This window comes from Apis mellifera, linkage group LG1 (genome assembly GCF_003254395.2).
Source record: "Apis mellifera strain DH4 linkage group LG1, Amel_HAv3.1, whole genome shotgun sequence".
Taxonomy (NCBI): Eukaryota; Metazoa; Arthropoda; class Insecta; order Hymenoptera; family Apidae; genus Apis; species Apis mellifera.
The window spans coordinates 23,746,418-23,760,402 of NC_037638.1; the positions used below are offsets into that span (position 1 = coordinate 23,746,418).

At 41.5% G+C, this 13,985-nt stretch overlaps 1 protein-coding gene across 3 annotated transcripts in view; it reads left to right on the forward strand.

Moving 5' to 3' along the window:
* Nucleotides 1-10,264, forward strand: part of LOC410788 (glutamate receptor ionotropic, kainate 2) — a 93,825-nt gene extending 83,561 nt beyond the window's left edge. For 2 of the 3 annotated variants that reach the window (XM_006571417.3, XM_026446069.1), the window contains 11 exons: nucleotides 1,742-1,849; nucleotides 3,778-3,951; nucleotides 4,140-4,358; nucleotides 4,553-4,768; nucleotides 4,848-4,932; nucleotides 5,019-5,157; nucleotides 5,377-5,514; nucleotides 7,704-7,902; nucleotides 7,981-8,209; nucleotides 8,289-8,554; nucleotides 8,973-10,264. In XM_006571417.3, coding sequence (XP_006571480.1) covers nucleotides 1,742-1,849; nucleotides 3,778-3,951; nucleotides 4,140-4,358; nucleotides 4,553-4,768; nucleotides 4,848-4,932; nucleotides 5,019-5,157; nucleotides 5,377-5,514; nucleotides 7,704-7,902; nucleotides 7,981-8,209; nucleotides 8,289-8,554; nucleotides 8,973-9,209 — 2,010 coding nt within the window. In that variant the 3' untranslated portion in view covers nucleotides 9,210-10,264. The remainder of the gene's footprint in view (nucleotides 1-1,741; nucleotides 1,850-3,777; nucleotides 3,952-4,139; nucleotides 4,359-4,552; nucleotides 4,769-4,847; nucleotides 4,933-5,018; nucleotides 5,158-5,376; nucleotides 5,515-7,703; nucleotides 7,903-7,980; nucleotides 8,210-8,288; nucleotides 8,555-8,972) is intronic. The other variant, XM_026446068.1, reaches the window with a different exon arrangement.
* The last annotated feature ends 3,721 nt before the right edge of the window (nucleotides 10,265-13,985 follow it).

Consider the following 13,985-nt stretch of genomic DNA (forward strand, 5'->3'; position numbering starts at 1 on the left):
TTCTTTCTTTGTTTCAAAGCGGAACAACTCGACGTCCCCCGGGTGACGCGTAGAAGCGCCCCTTTTGTCGCGTCGAAGCGTGCGTGTACCCAAAGACAATGCAAAGTTACAGGGAACTCGTGCGATTTACGGGGGAGTTGGACTGGAAAAGAGAACGAAGCCTGTGTGTCCTTTTAGAGCCACGTTCGAGAAAAAGGTCGAGAGCTTGACGATCGATTCTATTATTTCTCAGAAATTACTATCCACAAAGTGTTATTCATTTTTCGATATATATATATATCTTGACTCGTTACTATTCGTATATTACGAGTCATCGAACGAGTAAATACTTCTTCTCGCGATCTTCTTTCGAGACACTTTCTCATCCCCATTCTTTCCAAAACGTTTTAACGCGTTTTAAGAATGGAATACTTTGATCGCTTTGACAGGAACGTTATTTGAACACGTTTCGCAATGCGCTTCGCAAATATTCGAAATTTGTATACGGAGAAAAGGAGGCGGGAAGGGAAGGCGTGTCGTGTATGGATTCGCGTGGAATTTGCATCTATGTTTGTCCGAGCTATCGAGAAATTCGTGGAAGACGCGGCTCGTTGAACGAAGCCTGGGGAATGGACCCGCGTCAACGTCAACGTCCCCCGCGATTATACTCGAATTAATCCTTGGAAGCGGCATTAACGAGTCGACAAACGCTCGTTTTAATCTTGCGGATTAAGAAAAGGGTTGTGCGCGCGATCGAAGAAATTTTAATCGAAGCGCACGATATAACATTGGCAGACAATTAGTCCTTAAAGAGGAGGTTATTCCTGGAGAAAGAAGAGATTAAACTTTTTACCACGGGTTAAAAAGATCGACTTGATGACAAGTTCGGACAGATTGCAACTTTGTAATTGGGGGGATGGCAGCGCGGGTAGATTGAAAATTAGTGTCCAAACTTTGTTACGCCTCCCAGCAACAACTTTCTTCCCATCATATATTACATTATAGCTCGTTCGTAACAATGGTGTTCGATAGTCGTTACTATCGTTTTCATGTAAAAGTTAGTGACAGTTTTCTCCCTTTTATCCTCCTTATTATTTCAATCCCGTTTTTATCATCGGAACGCTCGTTTAATCGAGATAACGTTTTCGTGATAAAAAAAGGATTCGTATTTCGAAATAAGAGAAATTCGAGAAACGAGCGAGTTCAACGAACCATCGAGTCACTTCCGCAGATTCGTTCGTTTGCAGACACACTTCTTATAGTTAGCGCCGAGTTTCCAAGTTATTTCCCGCTTGTTGCACCAAGAGACAAGGAGAAGGCGAACGACCCCACGAACGATGGATCGTTCGCCGCTTAACATTCCAACATTTTCACGTTTCTCCGTGCGTTCTCGAATCTTGTCGAGACACGTAACCGATCTTATTTTCGATGGTCAGCGATAAATCCGGAGAGAGAGAGAGAGAAAGAGGCATCCGAGATTGATGACAGATCGGCTGGAAAGCTTGGCTTCGTCGCCAAATAGAAATGGGATGCGGCTGGCAATCGACACTTTTTAAAATTATGTCTTGGATAAGGATGAGAATCTTTACTTGTGCTACATATGTGTAGATATAGCTAGTATGTACACGTGTGTGTGAATATAATAATCTCTCCATTATTTTATTTATTTTTCTTTGTTTTGTATTATATGACTTCATGATCAACAATATTATAATATTGTTGATCAAGAAGTTCTTTTTTTTCTTCTACGAATTTATCCTAGGATTCGGCGAAATTGTCCCTGTGGGAGGTGCGGGAAGAATCGACGATCAATATTACTGGACTGAATTTGCGAAACGAGGAAGGAAACGAGGTGGAAGGAATTAATTGGGTAAATATAAACGTATAATTCTTCCGATGAATTTATCTTCCATCCAATTTTCCGTATAGGGATATGTAATTAAGATAGATAGATAATGAAATAATAATATTTCGCCGATATCATCCCATTCGGTTCGTCAAGTGGCGGATAAATATTTCAACCGTCGGTATTTTTTGATAATGGATTATAAAGTGAATGAACGACATCGAATTATCAAGAATGTTTCCACAATTTTCTTAAAGAACCTTTGAACGAATCGATACGAATAATAAATCTCGTGAATGATTCGTTTACAATAAAGCACGATCATCCTCGAAGATTGATATTATGGAATATATAATAATTCAATCCAATATTTTTCGTTAAAAATTAAATTCGTCGTTCCTTTGAATTTTCCCCTAATATTAAATTCCACGTAAAGAGCTAATATAAAGAGCATCGATACGATCAATCGAATATTGAAAAAGTGGAAGATAAACGAATCTTCGATATTATCTTAAAGAGGATCCCTCGAATTAAAATTCGAGAAAAGATTACAAGTTCTCGATAAATTCATTTATAACGTTACAACAATCTTCGTCGCGAGTAATGAAATTGAAAGATAAATAATTACTGCAAAATAGACGTTTCCACATCCTCGTTCTCAAACTATTAATTCGTATCCTCTCTCAGAATCGGAGGAACCGCGAGATCTTATTTTAATTATAAGATAATTTCTTCATTAACTACCCGATATAATGAAGTTGCGCTCCGGATGGGGGATGCCTTTCGTTTCCCGGGAAATCTAGCCGCGACATGATACTTGGGAACAGCTGACGGCCTCCCTTAATTTTCGTTTCATTAGCCCTCTCCGATTCGCTTTGTATCGCGGACCGAAACGCGCGAGCAATATGCTCCCATCCCCTATATGCAAACTCTCGTTGCAATGAAACGTTTAATCGTGTTGTTTTATAATTCTGGAAAATTGGACGGCTTAACGTTTCATTTCTCATTAGAAAGGATCGTTTTGCGAACATCTTGTTACTTGGCTCGGAAACGAAGGGACTGGATTACAAAATTGCGAGCACATGTCGGATTAAGTAAAATTCTCCGTTTTCCAAGAGTATGGAATAAGGATTACGGGAATTTTCGTATTCAATTCTTGAGAGATTAGTTAGCGGTCGATCAGCGAGCGGATTTTTGTGCAAGTTAAATTGTTCAAAATATCACGTAGAAAATATTTGTATGAATTTCGAAATTATGTATCTTCTAAATTATGTGCTTCGCATGATTAATAAAAAATCGTGCAAAAATTAGAAACGAAACCATCATTTTTCGTGTAAATCTTTTCGAAAGGAATAAAAATTTTGTCATCGAAAAATCGTTCAGAAAATAGAGAAAATGGCACCCAAGACTTTTCCTTTACGTTTCAATTGGTTGTCGAAATGTTGGAAGGATTCGAAATTTCCATAAGCATTCAATATAGAAATTATGAATGGATTATGTTTTTTTAAGAATCGTAATTGTTACTCATCTGGGATGGGTTCAGTGAGAGATCAAAGTAAAATCATATATCGAGATAATTCAAGAAAATATTTTAAAGGATAAGAACGTTTCTAAGAATTATTTATTCATTGACCGAAAATAAAATGGAGTTATAGTGGTTTAAATTTATTCTAATAGGGTATAATCGGATTTAAGGTGAATTAAATGATAAACGTGCTTATTTCTGGAAGAACATTGGTCATAACAATCTTGCTAATGATATATTGAAGACTTTAAATTAATTGAAACATTTCTTTGATTGAGATGAATTAGATCTCTGTATAATCGATTGATTTCTGACTTAATTACGAGTTTTCTTCAAATCGTTTGAACAGTTGTACAGTTTTATTTTCACGATGTTACGGTGAAAACGTGTAATTTCGCTGTGATTAATTATATTTTACTTTAAAAAGGTGGAATCGGCCATTTTATACGATTCCGTCTTCCTGGTGTATAACGCGTTGGAAACTTTAAACGCGAGGAATCAGGATAACCCAGAGGGTGAAACTATTGACCCAGTACCGCTCTCTTGTGAAGGAGAAGAGAAATACAACGCAGGTCCCAACATTACCAACGTGATACGCGAGGTAAAGCTTTCTTGAAACTTGAAATTTTTCTCTGAAAGCCAGCTTAAAGCCTAGTTCAAATTAACCGAGTTGCTCGAATTTGAATAATTTAATTGGAATTTTTATTTCGTAAAAAATGATCCAAATATACCTTGAAAATGAAAATTTCTCTGTAAACAAAGAAAGGAAATTGGTAATGATTTCCATAGCTATCCAAAGAGGGAAAGATCACGGGGCCGATTACAATCGACGAAAATGGTCAACGTCAATTCTTCAAGTTAAAGATCATAGACGTGAGACCAGACGAGAGCGTGGAAATAGGATATTGGGATCCAGACGGTCTTCACACGGCCGACAACGAAAAGGAACGGGAGAGTTATTTGTACAAATCTATCGAACAGAAGAAATTCAAGATTAGCACTAAATTAGTGAGTGATACACAATTTTCTTAAATTAAAAAAATCAAAAGATATATCAATGATATGTTGATGAGAATTCGAGTACAATTTTGGAAAAAAATTTATGAAATATAAAAGATATAATAAAAGATTCTCGGATGATATTTTTTTTATTGCTAAATATAATTGTTATTGATCAATAGTAATTAATGGTAATTGATCAGGGTCCACCGTACGTAATGGAAGTGACAGACAGCGCGACTCGAGGAATACTGATCGAACAAACGCGTTACGAAGGTTTCTGCATCGATCTCATCGAGGAGATTGCCAAATTGTTAAATTTTAAATACGAGTTCGAGCTGGTGCCGGACGGTAATTACGGCACGTTGAACAAGGAAACGAAACAATGGAATGGCCTGATTAGACGTTTATTGGATCACGTACGTAATTGTTCCCGTAGTGTGTAAAGTTTATTTTACATTCGATTAAGCGGAATAAGGATGGAGGGATCCTTTTCAGGATGCGGATCTTGCTATTTGCGATCTGACAATTACGTACGAGCGCGAGAGCGCGGTCGATTTTACAATGCCGTTCATGAACCTAGGTACGGGCGTTTCTAATTCCTTATCGCGCGCCCCATTTACACGATAAATCTGACGACAATGCTATTTTATCCGATACGTTCGCCAGGTATCAGCATTTTATACAGGAAACCGGAGGAGAAGGAACCGGATCTGTTCTCGTTTCTGTCGCCGTTGTCAACCGACGTCTGGATTTACATGGCGACCGCTTTCTTAGCAGTTTCGATAATGCTGTTTCTACAGGCCAGGTAAGCTTTTAACACAACTACGCGGGAAAGATATATATATATACATGAAAGTTTTCCTTTTCGAGGAAGAATATTTTTTTTTTCTTCTTCTTTTTCTTCTTCTTCTTCTTAAGCCTGCTCAAAGTATGATAAAATTAAATTCTCGAGAATGTAGAAAAGGAAGAAACAACTCGATAGGATTTAAGGGAAGAATTGTTAAAGGAATTTCTTTATCTACAGGATGGCGCCAGGCGAATGGGACAATCCGCATCCGTGCAACCCGGATCCGGAGGAATTGGAAAATAATTTCGACTTGAAAAACTCCATGTGGCTCACTGTCGGCTCCCTCATGCAACAGGGATCCGATATACTTCCCAAGTAAGTCCGGATCCGCGGCAAACTTAACAAAGCGCCCTACGCAACCGCAACCTACCTTACACTCGCGCGATAATAGCGAAACGGAAGCCGCAACAGTGGCCGCAAAGAGATGCAACCGTATCTGTTTTGCCTCGCGCAATTACTATTCGCGGAATTACTATTCGTGAAAGTTCTAACGAAACTGCCTTCTATTTGCTAATCGCCCGGATTATAAATTCAAAACGGAAATTTTAACTTTAACTTCTGGTTAAGACTTCTGCTTCCGCGCAAAATTGAGAAATTTACCTTCGATCGTTTGTTCAATATAGGAAAAAAAAAAAGAGAGAAAAAGAGAATTAACCAAATTATCGAAAGAATTCCAAATTTACAATTGGATATTTCATTAGATCCGCTACCTCGATCCGCTATCACGAAAAACTTTATGAATCCGAACGAGGTGAACAAACGAAGAACGTACCGATAAGAATCTCCACTTTACACAATCGCTAAATCACGAAATATAATTTAAAATCGCTGGCGGGAATCTTTCTCCGCCGCCGCCGCCGCCGCCGCCGCCGCGTCTCCTCTCTTCCCTCCCGCGGTTCATTTGGGAAATTCATTCGCGTTGAAGAGGGAGGGGGGAGGGGATAAAAATCTTGGCGTATCTCATTATTCCGCTTAAGGAAATATAAAATATCGCGGATCGTTTGTAGGAAAGTCTACAAGAGACGGTGCCAAAAGCAGACGCGGCACTTTTTCTTTTTTCTCCCCTTCCCTTCCCTTTTCCCCCTCCGACTACCACCCGGTTCCCCTCCTCTCCTCCTCTCCTCCTCTCTCCCTCCCCCGGCTATCCTCTTTTTTTCACGACAATTAAGCTTAACGAGCCGCTGTTTGCCGGACATATTTGAGGCGGCTTCCCACTTATTAGCGCCGGCACGGCGCTAACTCTCCGCTCGTAACACCGCGCATGTTTGCTCGCTACATACTGACGACGATGGTTCCGACTAAAGGCGGCGGCGGTGACGACAACGGCAACGACAACCATCGTGACGACTAACAACCAGGAATCCTCCTAACTCCTTCCTCCTACCCAGCTGCTCGTTTATGCCCCTATCAAGGAACCTGTGAATATATTTGGACGTTCGAATTAATTTCATTTAAATATGGATTCGTCGTGATCGAAATGCATGCATGGATTTCTCTCTTCCTCTTCGTTTCGGGAAAAGAAACGTTCCATTTTTTTAAATCGTGCGTAATTTAAATATATATATATTTAATAGAGGAAGAGAGAATACGTGATCATGATTCGCGTCACAGATCTCCTTTGTTTTGGTGCACGAGGATCAGATTGCATTATTTTTTTTTTTTTAATGATATTGCGAATAATCTGGACGTGTAATATCGAATTATTGAAACGAAGCGACGTTTCGTTATTTAAAAATTAAAAAAAGGAAATATGAAAAATTCGAAAATATAAAACGGGTGAACGCGGCTGTGATATCGCTTATCGATATCACGCGGTGGCAATTTAATCGCGATCCATTTGTCGATAAAGGGCTCGCGGAGGAAACAATGTCCTTTGTTTCTGTTTACTCGGCGTCCTGTGCACGTTCGCGCGACACGAAATATATTATACACGCACGCGCGCCCCATGCTCGGTAAACAGGCGTCATTTGCATACGCGGCTCTTTAGCTCGCGCTTAATTAGGAAAACGCGACGCATCCTATCTCTGTCCCCGCTTCTGCGCGCCCTCCTACGCGCGCGAGAGACGCTTCATCCAGTCGTCTCTCAAGTAGCGGACGATTTATCTGCGACGACGTGCATTGTGGAGGATAAACGGATCTTCGCGTTGAGCGGAAATCGTTGGCCGTTGTGGTGCATAATTCTAAATTCCAAATTCATTGGCGTATGAAAAGAAACGAGGAATAAAGAATCGATTGCCTCTCCTCCAAATTATATTCTCAAGATAGATCCACTTGCATCGATATTCTCGGTCCAGTTTCTCATCTCGCATCGATCAAATTAAAATCAATCTTCCAGCTCCGATTCAATCGTCCATGTTCCAAACTAGAGATTCACTTTGACCAATTCCAACATGAAACTCCGTTTGATTCTAACTTTGACACAATTTCTGTTCTAACTCACGATGATCCAATAATCAATCTACGATCTAAAAATTATTTACTTTGTTCGACTCGTTCGAATTTAGAGCACCGTCCATTCGAATGGTGGCCGGTATGTGGTGGTTTTTCACCCTGATTATGGTCTCCTCTTACACCGCCAACTTGGCCGCCTTCCTCACGGTCGACAAGATGGACAATCCGATTAAAGGTGTCGAAGATCTCGCTAAGCAGACAAAAATCAAGTACGGAGCCGTGGCTGGTGGATCCACGTCCACTTTCTTCAGGGTGATTTTTCCCTCGATGTTCCAATTGATTCGAAAAACGCGAATTATTAATTGTGACGAAAAAATAATCGTTTTCAAGGATTCCAATTATTCGACCTATCAACGCATGTGGGCGGCCATGCAGGAAGCGAGGCCGAGCGTGTTCACCAAGACCAACGACGAGGGTGTCGATCGGGTCTTGAAGAAACGAGATTACGCTTTCCTCATGGAATCCACCACGATCGAGTACAGAATGGAGAGGAACTGCGATCTCGACAAGGTCGGAGGTCTCATCGATAACAAGGGATACGGTATCGCTTTGCCGCGAAGTAAGCTCCACGAAATTCTGGAAATATATACTTTGAAAGAAAAAAAAAAAGAAAAAAGGGAAGGATTCTTTTTGTCTAGATTCACCGTATAGAACGCCCATAAGCGGGGCGATACTGATGCTGCAAGAGAAAGGGGTGCTCCAAGATCTGAAGAAGAAGTGGTGGGAGGAGCGAGGCGGTGGTTTGTGCTCGAAAACCGAAGTGGAGCCGACGTCGTCCAGCGAATTAGGATTGGCCAACGTCGGTGGTGTCTTCTTGGTCCTTCTGATCGGATGTTGCGGCTCGTTCATCATCGCCGTCTTTGAATTCCTGTGGAATGTACGAAAGGTCGCCGTGAAGGAGAAGGTGAGCCCCTCCCCCCCCCCCCTCTCTTTCTCTTCTGCACCGTTATCTCACCCTTGGATCTCTTTTACCCCGAAACCGAGTGATAAATATTCCTGCGTGTCGCGTGCATAGAAAACCGAAGGAATAATTCTTCCTTATAAAGACCGCCTTTAAATTCTCCCTTCCTTAAAGGGAAGACAAATCATAATCGTTCCTTTTATTTCTATTTCCATCTCTTCTTCTTTTTCTCTCTCTCTCTCTTTTCTTTTATATCTTATTTCTTAACCGTATGGAGGCTAGAAATTTTTTAATTAAAATTCTAATAACAGTTTTATATCATCGAATTTGAATCGGGGAACATGGAATTAATGAATAACAGAAGGAGGAGGGGGGGGAGGGGAAAGATCCGTGATCATATTTCGTCGGCGTGTTGTTGCAGGTTACGCCATGGGAGGCGCTGGTAGCAGAATTGAAATTCGCCGTGAATATTTGGGCGGAGACGAAACCCGTTAAAATCTCTAAAAGCAGCGGCACGAGTTCGATGGAGGATGGGATCGGTCGGGCTGCGTCCACGGCCCGCTCAATCGTCGGCTCGTTCCTCCGCCTCGACATCCTCGACAAATTCGATAAAGATAACAGTACCAACAACCGCAGTAACGATCGCAAGATCAATTAAAATTCCATCCACCGTTCTACTATTATTATTATTAAGATCGTTTACGTTAAACAAATTGGGAATTGGGCGAGTTCATCACGCTTCCGCTTCTAGATCATTCGCCGATTTTTTTCGAACGTGACGTTGAAGCACGAAATATAGTATAATTTCTATAAATTAGCGATTTAATTTCATTTTCGTAATCGCAACGTAATCATTTATTCTTCTTATTATCGAATCGAAATAAATAAAAAGTAAGCGTAAGTAATGGAGAAAAAAATAAGATAAGATTTGTTTGAATTACAGGAAAAGAAAAGATTATGTAGACCAAGATTCTATTCTTTTTCTTTTCAAACTTTTAATAATTTTTATAAACTTCCTTCGCGTCTAATCGTGGAACGAAACAAATAAACCCATGTATTAAATTTTATTAAACGCACGAATTTTTAGAAATTTCTTATTACGATATTAACGATAAGTAAAAAGATAGAGCGAAAAAAAAATTCGGATAATTTGAAAAACGGGCGAAAAAGGGGGAAAAAAGAAGGGAAGAAAACGTTGTCTCTCGTGGCATAAAGTCGTCAAGTCTTGTACGACGGTCGCAAAATGGCGACGTCATGGAACGGCAGAAATCTCCGCTGTAGGTCCGGTAGGAAAGGAATCCAACAATATTTGGACTCCGGTCACAATGGCGCTAACGAACCGTGGCCTTGGCTTAGAAGATTTTCGTCCCGAGAGATCAGCTGCGGGATCACCCGTGTGTACCAGTACCCCCCGAGTGCCGGCATCTTTGTGTCATTATTATCGAGGGACGTTTCCAACCGTTTCGATCGCCGTCGACAACACACTTTTAACTTTACCGCCACTTTGTCGCCCGCGTCGAAGCCAACTCGACGTTGAACGACCGCCGACCCCGATGATCCCGCCATTGATTTCGATCTCTCCTCCGTATTTTCATCTCTTTCGGGAAACTTGGGGAGCGTTTATTCAATGTTCGAGATCTCTAGTAAATTGTTAAAATCGATTTGTCAAAGATTTCTGACGAATAAAGATTCGTTTTCTTGGATATTATATTATTGCATCGTGTTTTTAATTGAGGAAGAATTGGTTGCTTAATATAATAAATGGACAGATTCGTTGATGCAAAGAAACTGGTGGAGAGAGAGAGAATAATAGATGGGAACAATGACAAGCGAGTAATGCGTTCGAACTATGAACCGTTCATCTTGGGAGGAGGATCAACCGATCATTATCGAAGCGTAGTTCAATCTTCACGATTGCACAACTCGCTATTCAATTAAGGTTTCTATCACGAAGCGAGGAAGACGCTTGGATATCCTTAATCCTCTCAGAAAGACACTTTCCATCCTTCTTGGAAGAAATTTCCACAGGTTTCCAATCTCCTTCGGTCGTTTTGGAAAATATTGGGTAAGTAAATTTACGAATACCACGCCTTATCGCGTTCAGAAACCTGGGAAAGAATTTCACCCGCTCGGGGTAAAACGAGAGACCGAAGAAGCCTGTTTCTTGGGACAGAAGCTCGAGAAATTTTTTTTTTTTTCAAGTTTTTTAATCGGAAGAAGGCGGAAAGTCGTCGAGGTTAATTAAGTAACGAGCGTCACGAGGGAAAAGATTCCGAGGTATGAAGTCATACACGAGGCTTGTCCACCGGTGGTTCGATGATAAAGGTGTAAGGACATCGATTAATACTTCGTTTTCATGGCGGCAATAAAAGTTGGTAACACGATTACGGTGAACGTTTACGGGAGCCGAACGAGCTGTTAACTGTACGGTATTTTTGCCACGGGACGTTCATAATCGCGACCGTTTCATGAAACGAAACTTTCGTCCTTTTTTTCTCTTTTTTTCTTTTTTCTTTTTTTTTTACGGCTGCCTCTTTTACGAGCCACGCGTGTTTAGACCCTGATACGGTGGCGGGCGTATTACCAACTAAACTGTGTTGCGTGTCACGCTTTTTTAACCGAGCATACCGAATGTTTCGCCGAGTTTGCTTATTTCGTGATGTTAAGGAAAAAAGGAAAGAGGAATTTAAGTGGATGTGCGAAAGTTGTTTCCTACTTCGATACTACCGTTGCATCAACGGTACATTAAATTAATTAGCATTCCAAAATAAAAATTCAAGTTATTACCTTTTCATCCGACTTTATAGCTCCTTATTCGAAAAAGTTAATAATCAGACAGCTATATATATGTATAACATAATTACGATTCCATTAAGGAGTTCGTATATTTTTCATTCCCTTTCTAACTTAATTCCAATATTCTTCGTTAATCATTTCATTTTCCCTCATCCTCCATTTATCCAATCTCTCGCGTTTAATTAAACCAAGTATTAACCTCCCCTTATTAACGATTAAATTCGTGATATTGAGATAAAAAAAAGAGAAATGTCATTTGCTTCCCCCGTTTTGTTTCAATGAAACGCGCGCGATTTAAAACGAGGGTATTGGCAAATTCGGATTATCGGGGGATTAATACCCGTTAATCGACGCAAGGGTATAAATCGTTTCGAGGAGTTAATTAAGTTTTTACAGTTACGTAGAATACGCCGCGTTTATCCACGGATACATCTTCATCCCCGGGAAAAAAACCTCCTCCCTTCCGTGATGTTCGCCCCACGGCGATCTTATCTCGCGGCCAAGGAACAACAGATGCACGAAATCACGACCGGGACCGAGATCTACCCCGGGCGTAGCCCTCTCCGGTTTTACGAGCGTGGCGAATTTCAAATAGGATCGTAAACCCGTGTCCTCGCGTTCGACCGACCATCTCGGACCTCGTTGTCTCGCGTATCACGGATAGGGAACGTGACATCGATCTCGAATGTGAGTTTAAACGAATAACGTCTCGTCGATTCTCCTCGATAAACGATCCGAACGATGCGAACGATCGGTGTTTGTACAGATGTGAAAATTGGAAGTAAATTACTTTTTCGTCTTCCGTTTTGCGATCGTTCGAAACTTCGATCTCGAAGATCTTCTTCATATCAACTTCATTCGTATCCAATTGTAACGAATTCACGATGAATGATTTCCTCTCCAAACCTTATTGCTTCTTAAGAGAACGTATTCTCGTGTTTCAAAATATGTACAAAGAAACATTAATTTAATTTTTAATATGCGTCTAAGTCGATATTATATCACACTTTCGAAAAGCATCCCATCCTCTTCTAATCTTGACACTTTTCTCTCTCTCTCTCTCTCTTTCTATAAGCTTCGTACGATTGGAACCGTGGCGAGATTCGCGAGATGGTCGGCATACCGATCGGTCCGCGAGCAGGCTGTCCGCATAAAATCCGAAGGTGTTAAGCAAGGGGAGGCGCGCATGGAAGCTGGAACGGTGGTTGTCTCAAAGGGGGAGCCGCGGCCGCCTCGTAGGAATTGAAATTGATTTCGGTCCACTTCCATTACTCAAAGAGGACCGGGGAACAAGCACCGACAAAAGTCAGAGGACCGATCCTGCTTGGATAAGAGGGAAGGAGGGAGGGGGCCAGGCTTGCACCCGTGGCCAGGACAACCGGCCCCTGTCGCGGAGCGGAGGCTGTGTTTCCAGCCCCCTGAGATTCCTGGCGAGTTTGAACAGCGGGAGCGGGTGAGGAGGGGGGTCGAAGATTTTTCTGACCTTTCTCTTCTCTAAAGGGCGTCCTTCCGTCACCCGGCGTCCAATCGATTTTTATCCCCTCGCGGAGCAGAGGATTGGCGAAGGGTAGTTCGAAGGATGGTTCTCGTATTTCGAAGGGCTGGAAAGGAAGAAGGATTAGAGGATGAATCGTTTATCTTGTTAATAGAATCGAGTCGAAGTGAGACTTGTGCAAAGAAGTCTTAACTTAGGTTAAGGGATAAACATATTTAAAAAGTTACGCGAATGAAAGAATGGAACGATACTTTTTCCTATGATCTCTTTAAATATTAATTATAATTTTGGACTTGGAAGTTTTCGAGAAATTCCTTTACTCCACTCTGCACACCCTCGCGTTTCACATCCAACGGCCAGAGGGCCATCTTTATCCGAAGGCGAAGAATTCTCTTCGTTCACGAGAGAAGCAAAGTCAGTTGGATGTAATAGCGCGTGTTGGTTCGCCAGCCGCGGAATTCCCGATGGACTCGTCAGATTTCTCCATTGTGTCACCGCCCTTTATGACTGACGACGGCAGTCGTCGGAGAAGCGAGGACCACCCGGTAGGCACCGCTCCACGACTTCCGGAATCTTTCTATACTTGGGCTTCCCGGTAAGGGAGTTGGACTCTACTTCGGGGAAGCCTACCTGCCGGAATCGTCGGGGGATTCAAGAAACTTTCGCTCGAATTCGTGAGTGCGCGGCCGTTATATCGGTACACCAACCTTTCGACGAAACGGACAACGAACCGAGACGAGCGGGAAGAACTCGAGACCGACCGCTCCAGCTTTATTTTCCTTTCTTTGTCAGACGCGGGGAACATCGTATAAACTACCTTCCCGTACCGTTGATTACTTCGTGAAATGAAAATGTTCCTTTCCTTTTGCTCCTCCAGGAAAAAAAGAATCAGCGACGAAATGAAAATCACGCTACTAATATCAGTTTTGTTTTCTCCCACGAAGGACCACGTTGAAATTGACCCGTATGTAAGATCGATAGAAAAAGTTAAAGGAGATCTCGTTAAAAATTAATTGTTTGATCTCGTGATTAGAGTTTCGATACGAAGTCGAGATGTCAAACAATTTGAAGTTTTCGGAACCGGTTCCATTAACTCGTGAAACGATTTCCAAAGTTAAACACATAATACAGCGAAACGTTAGA